The sequence below is a fragment of the Elaeis guineensis genome, chromosome 8 (assembly GCF_000442705.2).
Source record: "Elaeis guineensis isolate ETL-2024a chromosome 8, EG11, whole genome shotgun sequence".
Classification (NCBI taxonomy): Eukaryota; Viridiplantae; Streptophyta; class Magnoliopsida; order Arecales; family Arecaceae; genus Elaeis; species Elaeis guineensis.
The window spans coordinates 4671028-4684113 of NC_026000.2; the positions used below are offsets into that span (position 1 = coordinate 4671028).

At 35.7% G+C, this 13086-nt stretch overlaps 1 protein-coding gene across 11 annotated transcripts in view; it reads right to left on the minus strand.

Moving 5' to 3' along the window:
• LOC105050682 (histone-lysine N-methyltransferase TRX1) overlaps window positions 1–13086 on the minus strand; it is a 38397-nt gene that overhangs the window by 11007 nt on the left and 14304 nt on the right. For 8 of the 11 annotated variants that reach the window (XM_029266263.2, XM_029266262.2, XM_073261676.1 and 5 more), the window contains exons 20-29: window positions 12108–12169; window positions 11950–12027; window positions 11413–11508; window positions 9224–9327; window positions 8951–9142; window positions 5938–5989; window positions 5629–5675; window positions 5445–5502; window positions 5282–5366; window positions 3654–3816 (exon numbers count right to left, since the gene is read on the minus strand). In XM_029266263.2, the coding sequence (XP_029122096.1) occupies window positions 9001–9142; window positions 9224–9327; window positions 11413–11508; window positions 11950–12027; window positions 12108–12169 (482 nt within the window). In that variant the 3' untranslated portion in view covers window positions 3654–3816; window positions 5282–5366; window positions 5445–5502; ... (1 more) ...; window positions 5938–5989; window positions 8951–9000. The remainder of the gene's footprint in view (window positions 1–3653; window positions 3817–5281; window positions 5367–5444; window positions 5503–5628; window positions 5676–5937; window positions 5990–8950; window positions 9143–9223; window positions 9328–11412; window positions 11509–11949; window positions 12028–12107; window positions 12170–13086) is intronic. The other 3 variants (XM_029266256.2, XM_073261678.1, XM_019852368.3) reach the window with 3 other exon arrangements.

Here is a 13086-nt window from a genome sequence, read left to right on the forward strand (position 1 = left end):
AAATGCCTTGCTCCTGCATATAATTTAGTGCTTTTAAAACATAAACAACCGAAGGTATACCAAAAAACCCACGATAGTCGCACCTTAGAGGAAGAGATTAGATGTTGCATCAATTTGAGCCAAACTATTTACCCAAGAGGTCTTTTGACAACAAATATTCAATCTCAAATGGCTCAAAAGGGACCAAAACACATCCTCCTTCCATGACCCCCGATCCTGCTGAGCCAGTCCAATCAGATCCTATCTCTCATCCATGACGAGGGGAACTGCGGGAGGAGCAGCATGCTCGACTCAGGCTTTGTCCATTTGTTTTGCTCTACTTTGTCCAATCAGATCCTATCTAGGCCCACATGGTTTCCTACAAATTTTCCTGCATCACTAGGACATACTTTCGAGGAACACCATATCTTACAAATATAGTGCATGCTCCTACCCGCATCACATTGCTAATTATAAAAGCGATCATAAGACATGGACAAAGAAGTCAACCACCTCAAGTTGTGCGGCTATGTATACGGCATGCTTAGCTTTGTGAGGCCACATATGCAGCTTACTTTTATGTGGGTCATTACAACTAATGCTGATTCACACTCATAGATAGGTTGATGTGGGTTTTTAAGCAGGCTGAATACAGTTATTGAGGATGTGATCGATATTAAGAACGTCCATATGTTAATTATGTTATCACTATAGCTATTAAGTACTGAGCACTAACTATTGGTTGCTACTATTTTTCGTATTGCTATAAAACAACCTTAATGCTATGATCATTAATATTATGTTTAATATATTTTATTTATTTTAAACAGCTAAAAAATTATAAATATATGTGCTCTATATAGTCACTTGGCCACCTACATATGGTAGTCATCTTTTGCAAACACCGACACACATCTAGAACTCTATCTGTGATTTCTTAGCTTGGAATTGGAAGGAAACATGTTTTACGGTCATCACTAAGATCCCTATTTTATCCAAAGCGCTTTGGACCCATTAACACATGCTCCATCTTTTATAAGTTAACCAAGCTCCTGGTAAACCATATGAAGCGTGTCCTTCCCAAGATAATTGCCCATGATCAAGTAAGTTTGTTATTGGTTGGATCATCTTAGACAATACTTGGCTGGCCGATCAGACAATGCACTTTCTTCATAAAGATGCGGTTGGACAAAGTTTGAGTTTCTCAAACTAGACATAGAGAGGGCCGTGGCTACATTTTTGTTGGACACCTGGACTTCCTCGACTAGGTCGTGTTGGGTCACTTGAGTCATGGGCTACATCCAAGAAGTTCCTTTCTCTCGATCTCAATTTCTAGGTCGCTTTTCACCTATTCCACTACAACTTCGAGCCTCAAACAGTTTGCTTATGCATTATTCTCATACTTGTTATTCTCTCAAATGGTATGTTGTCACTGCATTTCTACAACCAACTAGCACTGTTGACTGCATTAGTATTCAGCCACACTGCAGGGCTCTCAACTACAATGGCATGATATGCTGAACAGCTCCAAATTGAAGCGTCCCACCATTTCATGGCATAGCTTTTAAACTTTTCTTACTTTAACATACATAAAGCAAGCAATTAGATCTGAAAATCATGGATGAATTAAGACGACAACTACAAAAATCACGCCATTTTGCCTTTCTTTCTCCACCAGACCATTCTTATGGTGATATTTTTCTTCTTTCAATCCTAAATAAAATAAAGGAAAGAAAACATGACTACTCACTCTTGATATTCTTACCCTTACACTGAGTTTCACATCCCAAAACTACTCACAATATTGACTTCACTCGTCTTATCAGAGTAGCAAAGCAATGTTACCCTTTGTCGCCAATACTGTCCCTCACAAAGAAACAGGACGGCCAAGTGCTTGCAAGAAGAGATGCCGAAAGAAGACATCATCTCCTTTATCTCAAGCCTCGAACACAAAGGCTTACCCAACATGTGCAAGCAGAAGATTCTCCAATGATCTTAGAGTAGCAAAAATAGGATGGCAAAGCAACAGAGGATACTTTATTTTACAAAAGATAAGAAATAGAGAGAACCTGAAACACCAATCTGAGCCCCTAGGAAGCCTTAAAATTCTAATTCCAAGCCTTTATACAGCCTCATAATTATATCTTTAAAACGTCGTCTAATTTAAACAAAATAAGGAGAGATAACCAAGTTTAATCTGGATTATTCTGTCACAGATAACCAAGTTTAATCTGGATTATTCTGTCACACACTTTTGCAACCTACATTTTTCCAAAGCAAAAGGAGCATTTCAAAAAAAATTGACAAACCCAACTTCCCCGCATAATCTGGACAAACTAAGATTGAATTTCCCAACAAGGCAGAATAACTTTATTCTGTGTTAAAGCAAGCTTGTGGGAGCTTATTTTAGGCTAACCCATTTTATCTGGATCTATTTGTTTTAAAGCCAAACAAAGGCTTGGTGTAGCTGGACCCCTAAGGTTCCAGTTTTAATTTCAAAATATCAGAAAAAGATTTTTAAGAACCAACATTACTATCAAATCCCATGTTAGTTACAAATCTTAATCCAAACATATTTGCAACCCCTAGAGAAGGCCCTTTTCTTCTTTATATGGCATCCAGTATAAGTCATTCAAAATAAGTCAGACGTTTATTTAGTAAGACTTCCAACTAACATAGTTTTGGCTCCAGATCAAGTTTGCATGTTGCCTAGTGAGCCTCTTTTAAGCTTTCTTCCAAGAGAGCTTCAAGTGTGATTCTTGCTCTTGAACCATGAATTGTACCTTGATTTGCATCATGTGATTTCACTTGCAGAAAATTGCCCTCAAGTTAGTTATGGAGTCATATTTCTCTATCTTAAACCTAGTCTGCACCAAGTCACATGACATGCAATTGAAATGTGGCTTCATGTTTTTCTATGCATATTGTTCAAGTTGCATGGTCAGACCGCTTACTTCCCTCAAGTTGTGCCCATCACATACAAAGGACATTTTACAGTCCACCAGAATTCTATCAACAAATAGTACTTTACTAACGTTTCAAGTTTTAACTTAAAACAAAATGTTCTAGCTGAAATAGATCTACTTTAGCAAAAAATAATGGAACACTTCCCAAGTTTCAGTAGATTCAGTAAGTTTCTGCTAGTTTCAGCAAGAACTAAGATTCATTGCCAGGTTATTTCTTTTCTAAACAGTACTTTACTAAGGTTTCAAGTTCTAACTTAAAACAAAATGTTCTAGCTGAAATAGATCTATTTTAGCAAAAAATAATTGAACACCTCCTAAGTTTCAGTAGATTCAATAAGTTTCTGCTAGTTTCAGCAAGAACTAAGACTCATTGCCAGGTTATTTCTTTTCTAAATAGAGCTTGTTCATGGCTAGTAAATCAAGCCTCTTTACAAGATCAAACTAACTAGAAGTTTGAAGCTTTGAAGTAGATGCAAAAACATGTAGATGCTGGGTTGCACAAAATTATAAGAAAGACTTTTATTTACTATATTATTCTATAGGAGTTCAAAGAGTGTGCAAATAAGATTTTGGACCATGTTGACATCTCATGAAATGATACAGATTAATCAGATTCCAAAAATCAGGATTCTTTGGTCAAAAGACACTTTTGCTATTTTAGCATGACTTCATATATTTGATATATAAGATATTCATTATGTAACCTACATTCTATAGTTGAAATTTTGAACTGGCAGAAAGAATTGCAGCCATCTTTGCATCGATCTCTTCTCACCTTCTGCACAACTTGAGGCCAAGGGCAGCAATAATGAATGCTTGAGCTTGGTTTTTTCCATTCAATTAGGAATAAATCATCCAAGCACCTCAAAAACTGCACATTTAAGTGAAAATGAACCAAAGGTTAAAAACAATATTGGGTCAATGATGTAGTCAAAGCATAGGCAATTTACACACAAGAATAGTCAAAATTTGAGTTGTTATCTTCTAATTATTAGGTAAGAGTATTTGGTTTGAATACTTCAGGAGGTCCCATATTATCTATTTTCCTACAATATTCAGACTTATTTTTGGGCCCATTTCGATATTGAGTATATTTTGAGCAGCAACATCATCTAGCGTCTTATCTTTGATACTAGTTGGACTAGAAAAGTTGTTGGATAGCATTACCAATCTTGCTATTTTAGCGAAGTATATTTTGGCTCTTCTTTTTGCCAGGACTGTGCCGAGAAGAGGTTCCTGTTCTTCTAGGAATTTTATTGTGAGCACCATGGCAGCCTACAGTTATAAAAATTAAAAATAAAAAGAAGAGGAAGAAGAAGAAAGAGGAGTTTCCTGAAACTGAACAAAGTTTTGCAGAGATTTTACCAAAAATATATATATAAATATCTAGAGTTCCTACTTTTTAGTTCGTTTTTTAACTTTAGCTAATTTACTTCGGCCAAGAGCTTTTTATTCTTTTGCCACCAGAGCATCTTTCCGTACTTCTTTTTTTTGGGAGGCAGAAAGCATCTTCACGTGCTTGAAATGCAGGCATTCTGCACTTCATCCTGATGATTTCAGATCCAATATGAAAATATAGATCATAAAAGCGTCATTGATAAACCATCGAATTGGTCTACACCAGCCAAAGAAGCAAGCAAGGGGAAAGATTTCCATTCTTTCATACAAAATAATGTTCGTTAGTTGTATGACATTATTAGATCAAAAAAACTTTCAACTCGCTACAAATCTCGAGAGACTTCAAATTGATTATCCTTTCAGGGGCCTTCAGGATGACTAAAGGTGAACCGGGGTCCACCTCCATGAGACTAAGGTTCCCGATGGCAATTTAATCCGTTCCACCATGAAAAATAGAAAAGGACATTTGTGCAGAATTTAAGCCCGCACAATCCACAACATCATAATGCGCGCCATCATTGGATAACCAATTAAAAGAAATAGATGGAATGAAGGTGGAAGTTCTTTATTTTCTTCGCCACACCCCCCCCCCCCACCAACCCCAAACAAAAAATAAAAAAAAAGTTCATCAGGTTGGATGGTAGCCCAAAAAAAAATAGACACGAGAAACAGTTAAATAAAAAGGGATTAAGAATAAGATTTACATTGATAGATTCCTTTCAATTTTTTTTCCTACAAAAGCCTGTAACGCTTTCAGGTACTGTAGCAAATAAATACATTGATCCTCATATATCTGGTATGAACTGTACATTTTACATAAGCCTCTCATGACTTTCATCTTAGGAAAGTCTTTGAAGCGTTTCATGAAACAATCACATGTACTTCAAATTAAATGCACTTTAAATAAATAAGTACAAGGTTGAGATGGCATTTCGTACAAGATGTTCTGGAGGATGTGGCCAAACACCGCCATGCTGAACATTGGATGTATAGCTTTGTAGATGTACCAGCCATCAATACAATCTGCAGAACACTGACACCGTCAAAATTGACATGTAACCAGATAAGGGACAACATACAAATTAATTGAAGACAACTTACAGCTCGACCTCGCCGTATTAGCTGATTGAAACAAAAATGGTAACAATTTTCTAAATTCCTGAAAACAAATGCAGCAAAAAAATATAGCAAATGAATTATCCAGCTGTTCGTGAAGACTATTCGTAGTTTGATCATTTGTATTCATGATAATGTAATGAAGCAGTTATCAGAGATAGCTGCATACCTCATATCAAAATTGAAGATCAATCAAAACTTGATTCAAGGCACCAACTGGAACATCAATTAAAATTTTTAGATGTTTGATATTTGTGGCCATCAAATTCCAGAAGACTAAAGTGTATTCGCACAAGTGCAAGTCATCTATTATTAATATAATATGGACTCCGAAAAGGAAAGAGAAATAAAGCTTAGCTAGTATTCCTGACTAAACATTTATTTGTAACTGCAAGAAAACACGATCTCACATGCACATATCAAAACTGACAAGTATTAAACTTAAATTCAACAACATTTAAGAAAAAGAAATGCTTACTTTTTGACAAAAAATTTGATGCATAACCTCAATCATCCACACCTCCAGCCACCTGGAAGTAGAAAACTTTGGATAAATTCGTTTTATTATACCAATGTAAATCATCAATATAAGATTCACTGCTCGTGTCACTGGACAGGTTCCAACACAGAGATAGAAAAACATGCCTTTTTATCCGTTTTCCTACAGAGAAGAGAGAGAGAGAGGAAAAATGACATATTTTAATGAAATAATAGCCACAAAAATAACCAGCATCCCTTATCCCAGCATCGGGTCAGTTTTGTCAATTTCTTTAGCAAATTGTTTAAATCAGGGGCTACACCCACTGCCAATCCAACTATGATTTTTCCCTAAAATTTCCACACTTGCATTCATTTTGATGACCTCAGATATATCTTATACAGATTTCCACCTAATATGTTCATGCACCTGAAGAGATACATCCCATTTTCCAGGGTGTTTGGTTTGTAACCGAAATCGGAATGGGAATGGAATCAGAATGGCTTGGAATCGGAATCGGAATCGAAATGGCCAAATCCTCCGAAGCATTTGGTTCGTAACCGGAATCGGAATCGGAATCAGAATTGGAATGGAAATTTGAATCCATAGAGAAGAGTAGGGATTGAGTTTTATATAGATTAAGCCATTTCCATTCCACTCTGGAATGAGAATCGGAATGGAATTCCTCCCAACCAAACGGTTAGAATAGGAGTCACCCATTCCAATTCCGATTTTAGACCCCCACTCCTCCCAACCAAACACCCCCTATATGTATTTGTGTCATGGCCCCATATTAATGGATCTATTGTATAATCACAGTCCACCTCTTAGTCCACAAGTGACATGATATCTGAATCCAGTCCAGCAATCAGCATCATGTGCCTTCCTGATCACTTCAGAGACCAATTAAGCATAAATGGCTTTATTGTTTCCGCATCTACGGTTCCCATTTTTTTGGCTGACATGCACAAGCTGATCACCCACCAACAAATATCATTTCAAGGATACTTCAAAAACACCCATGATGCATCACAAACCCTGCCTTAACTAAAGAGTCTATCTACAGAAGTCTCTATAGATCCCCTAAAGGATTCCTTTGTGTCCCAAAGTCCATCTAGTGAAGCTGCACAAGACAAAAACTGATGATTTCATCTTCCTCCCACATAATTTATGTTCTTGGCAATCAAAACCACATTTTAGAAGGTCATCACATGTTCAAGTAAAACTAAGAGAAAATACCCAAACAAAATTTGGATCTCTTTTGCATATAGGTCCCCTAATAGATAATGTAGATTAAAGCATCAAAATATTTTTTTTAAAAAAAAAACATCAAAGATTTTATGTAATAACTTGTAGTAATAGGCAAAAGACTGTATTCCGGAATAAAAGAAGCTTGAATTTGATTGGCATTGTTTGCATAAACAAGAAAATTCAGAGTTTACACAGGTCAACCCAATTTTCATAGGTTCACATTGCAACTTCAGTTTGAAGGCAGTGATGTATATAATCAAACAATCAGTTATATTATGACTTATACAGCATTTGCAGCAAAATGCAGAAGCAAGGACTAAAACTGCTGCCGAAAGAGGACCCTGAGATTCACCAAGTACTGAAACTGTGGAATTAGAAAGTTTGAAGGGTCTAGCAAAGGATCTATTTGAAACACTTAATATTAATATTCATGGTAAGTTTTAGTAACAATCTACAAGATTAGGTCTCAAAAGCAGGATACATGTCATTTCAGGCTTAAAAGTTGGAAACTTCTGCTTAATGTTGCACCTACTCCAGAATCTTGCTTCCACTTCTGCGACCACATATGAATGCTTCCACCCCAACTCTAAATAAACATTATTTATCACTAAAACTGGTCATCAAAATCAAACTTAGCCCAATAATAAATGGATCCTCCATTATCTTATCATTATTATAATTTCATATATCATTTGTTACTCTAAGATATGGTAATCAAATAGATAGATTTCCAATGTTTACAGTATTTGATGTTAATATGCATGGATCTCTTAGGCACCTTAATATAAATTTTATGGATGTGCACTTGCCCGCTCCACACAAAATCCTAAACGGTATGAGTATCTAAGCTTTCAAGAACCAAACTTATAAGGTTCCTAAGAGAGCACTATAGAGTGCTCAAAGAAAGAGCAAAGAATTAAAGGAACTTTAGCATGCATACATGCATACGTACATATGTGCATGCACGCATGCATATGAGAGAGAGAGAGAGAGAGAGAGAGAGAGTAGAGTAGAGCTAATACAGGAGCACCCACACAACAGTCCAAATAAGGTTGGTCTTGACCAGACGAACAAGGGCCCAATGCCAATGATCTAAGCTGTTGGATGTAATCTACTATCTTTAAACTACTTACTGTCAAATAGTCATGTGATTTGGAAATCCCTAGCATATGCATTGCTTATGCATCCAGTTTAAATAAAACAAAAAATGCATATTTTTGACCCTTGGATGCACAGATCAAGATCTCTAAATCACATGATCCTTTTTTATGGTTAGCAATTTAGAAATAGTAATCACATCCAAGCTTGGATTATTGGGGTTAGAACCCCAGTTGTCTAACCAAGGCCAAAGCATTAGGGTTGTCATATGGGCACCCACATATTGTTATACCATATATGTCCATGTATGGGCACCCACATAATAGCCCTAATAAGGTAGCAAGGGCCCGATGCCAATTATTCGAGCAATTGGATGTGATCTATCTCTAAAATGCTGATCATCAAAAACATCAAGTAATTGGAGATCCTTGGCCCATGCATTGGTTGTGCATCAAAAATGGAAAGATAACGTAACATGAACATGCATATTTTTAACCACTGGATACATCGGTTAGGGATCTCCAAATCATATGATATTTTTAACAATGAGTAGTTCCTACAGTTATTGCAAGTTACTCAAGATACTCAAATCAAAAATTTCAGTGAACACATACTACCAGTTAAACATCTAGAGCTTTAAAAGCAATCATAAGAAGTTAAATACCAAGAAAAAAGAGTAAAAAAGAACATGTATGGCTTCCTTGCACTAAAACCTCATTCGCCTTTCCACTGAACTAAATCACATCGAGGTACTCGAATTTTGGCTGCTTGCTCCTCTGCTTCAATATCATTAACAACTCCACGACATCTTGGAAAGCCACAGTAGCAAGCAAGTTGTTTGTCCATTGAGAAAAATCTGCACAAAAAAGAATATAACAGTAGGAGAACATACAAAAAAGAATACAAAAAAGAGTAGGAGAAGATTCTTGATCCACACCTATAATCGTATGTCAATTCTTCCCATTGCTTGATGTCCCGTTTTGCAAATATAATGATATGTTCATCACCATTAACACTGATCACTCTGGAGTAACAATTTGGCTGCAGGAAAAAATCGAGGAAATATTTTTTATTAATCATGACACAAAAATTCTAGCCATCTGTATGGAAAGATTAACTGGGGGAAATTGTTACAAGGTCAACTTAATCATCTTGAATCACTCAATTGCAATCAGAATTCTCATTCTCTCACTTATTAGGCTGGTTAGTTACAGTAATCAAAAACTAGAGTAACATAATACCATCAACATCAAGCATCATTTTGAATTTGAATAAACAAAATCAAATAAATCACTTGGAGAAAATGAGTTATGAATGGAGAGAGAGATTGAGATAGTGAGAGAGAGAGAGAGAGAGAATCAACTGAATTATCTTTTTCTTTAGGAAATGTACCAGGGCAGCACAAATAGAGGTTAGAACTATGTGTGAATACGATAGGGGGCACACCAATACCGGTGCAACTTGTTATAGCTGGTATACACTAGTACGCACATGCTCAAATTCTTGGTTAAGTGCTTGATGCATGTCAAATCAGCAAATAAGTGTTCAATAGAGATTCTCAAAGCTGGAAACAAGTGTTTAGGTAACATAGCCCCTTTCTTATTAGCATGTTACTCAACACAATGGAGCAAAATTGGCGATTATTTATGAGAAAATGCATGTGTCCGTCTGTTAATTTTAACAGTATTTGCCAAAGGTAACAACTTCAGAGGCCCATCTCCATGTTGTCTGCCCCACTAGAATCTTATCAAAGACATCCTTTTCTTCATGCTGACATCGTTAGTAAAGCCATGCAAACAAATTTCAAATAGAGGATCTTTCCTTCCTCATTCTAACTACATTTTTCCACATTCCACTGACTCAGACTTCAATTTTTGGGGGGTTCGACTATTTTGTCCAATGAGATTCTTTAAACTTTCCTTCATTGGTCCATCTAAATGTATACCTTTGGCTTTCCAACATCCTCTAAAAGTAACAAGCTCCAAGGAACCACTTCTTGGATGATAACAGTTTAATTCATTTAACAAAGCACATAGTTTTCAAACACACAACCTATCGAATAAGCTTCCTTGATCTGATATTGTAACTTGTTAGCTTTGTCCCGGGTAATACAAACCATATGTTGGTTCGCCCCTTTCACCTGCAACAATTATTGAACATAAGAAACTAGCTTAATCACACATTTGTTGGCACAATGCCAAATTGATTTTTTTTGAGTAATTAATTTTCTTGATCTTCATCCGACAACTTTCGCTTCTTAAAAAATCATTATATTTCTAGTTTTCAATTTTATTCTCAGTAAGACTTTTTACCCATATTTTGCATGTTAATCATTCAAATTCCACAATAAACTTGCCTTGTACATGCATCTTGAAATCTGGAGGTTAATAATTCAATCTTACTCTTCAGCTGCTTTCTTAGCATAATAACCACATATTTTCCCACTTGCATGAGAGAAATCAAGCCCAAACAATGAACTGGAGCTGATTTAGTGAAGAAGCTTAGTCATATAATATTAATAGTAGTCAGCAAAACAAACCAAAGAAAGCTTGACAACATCTAGAAGCAGGAAGGATAGTGGCAGCAAAATGCAAATAACAGATGTGCATAAGGTACCCACGATGAAGACTTGTGCAACAATCAGCATAGAGAATTGTTGACAAGATGATTAACACATGAACGCTCAGCAAAAGTTTTATAATATGCTAAGATGTCTGCACTGCCCTTTTTAATCTGTCAAATTTTCTGATGGAAAATATACTTTCAAAGCAAGTAATACTAAACAAACAAAGTATAGGCTTAATTATTTCAGGATAACATGTAATTATTTAAAATTATTGTAGTTACCTGCCTATGTTGGCAGGCACCAGGTTAATGAAGTCATTTAGAAGTTTATTTTTCCATACACTCAAAAAATGTAATGTAAAAGATTAAGATTAGCAATAATCTAAAATCTGCCGTTAAAGATAGTCCATTGAGGTGTAATGCAAGTACATAGTGGAATAAAACAGGATTTGCTAATGCTATGTAGTGCTTCACGATGATGCAATCTGAAATTTATGGCATGGAAAGACAGCCTTCTCAGACAACATAGCTTAAACTAAGAAGTAATGTGTAATTTCTTACTTCACAAGAGTGGTTGATTAAATGAGCTATGCTTCCTGCCCTAGTAGCATCGATGACACGCTCATCATCTATTCGGAACATATAAGTTCCAGCACCCTGCACAAGTAATAGCAAGTTACTATCATGTCATTCATCTCTCCTTTTGGATGGGAAAAAAACACATTTCCAAGGAATTCTTTGTGAACATCAAATTGAAATATCCTCTTCACAATAATTATGTACGAAAAGGGCAGAAATAATTGCATTAAAATAATGATACAGAAATTATGCATAATTTTTGTAATCTAGCAAACAAATTGTGAGCAGATTAGATATAATAGAATAAACAAATGAATTGATGCTTGACTCTGCTACTTCTGTAACCTACGAACATAACTAATCCAACAAGTAAATATGTATTCTCTTACATCAGACAAGCTAACATTGAAGCATACAATTTTAGTGGGGATGATATCCTAGCTATCAATCCACCTGACCATAAATCAGAAACAGTTAACATAAAATTGTCCTATATCAATTTTGGAAAGGGTAACTTACCACTAATGAATTATATATCCGGTGTTCTCTTATGTCTGCAATTGGTGGCCGAACTAGTTCGCCAATATATTCAATTACCTACATCACAGAAAAAAATTAGGTATCAAATGCATTATGAATCAACCAAAAAAGAATGTAACAAATTCTTGTCAGCATACCATGTCCCCAGCCTTGTGTGCAAGCTTTGCAAAAACACCAAATCCATGAATTCTTGATTTTCCTAAAAAATGGGCATAATGATAGGTCAGGTTCAGAAAGAGTGTCAATCAAGGATAAACTATAAACCTCTTGCATTTAAACTTCATATCAAGTAATATTATGTTCAAAAAGCTATGTTTTCATCATTCATATATTGTGCATACAGTATTAAAACCCTTACTAATTGGCAAAACAAAGTAAATATTCATTGACACTAATAATTTCAAACCATTAATGCAAACTCTGGTATACCCTTATGAATCGTGTCCTGCCATTTTGCATTCATTAGGCAAATATATTTCATAATAGAGATGTTAAAGTCATATTCCCACAAATTTCACCAAGCTCTACTCTAATGTGCCTCTTCTTATTGTAAGAACTTCAACTCAATCCTCAGGCCCAATCCACCCCTGGTTAAATCCTAAGCATAAGTCAGCACATCATACCTTGAGCATGCCATGATGTTGTAAGGATTTCCAATCAGCCCTTGTAATACTGTCTGCCGATACCCATGCCCATACAAGATGGCAACAAAAACAGTGCTTGAGAGCGATGCATCCACCTTTGCACTCCCATCAATGATAATGAAAACATCTTCATCTATGTACACTCCTTTCATAATATAAAGTAGCGCCATTCTCTACCTTCCCTAATTATTATGTTTTCTTCAAAAAGTGAAAATATAGCTACAAAATGTAAGCATCACATCATGTTCTATTTATGAGTATGACATATCAACCATAAACAAGAAAATCTCCACAAAAAACCAAAAATGCAAATATCAGGGAGAACGAAGGAGATGACTTCAAAGAGCTGCGGTGTTTTATTTTTAAGAAAGGAGGAATATATAACACAAACAAACCAAGAATAGGGAATAAGGGAGAATTATATTTGGGCACCATAATCATGAATTGTAAATCATATTGTATATTCAAGAAA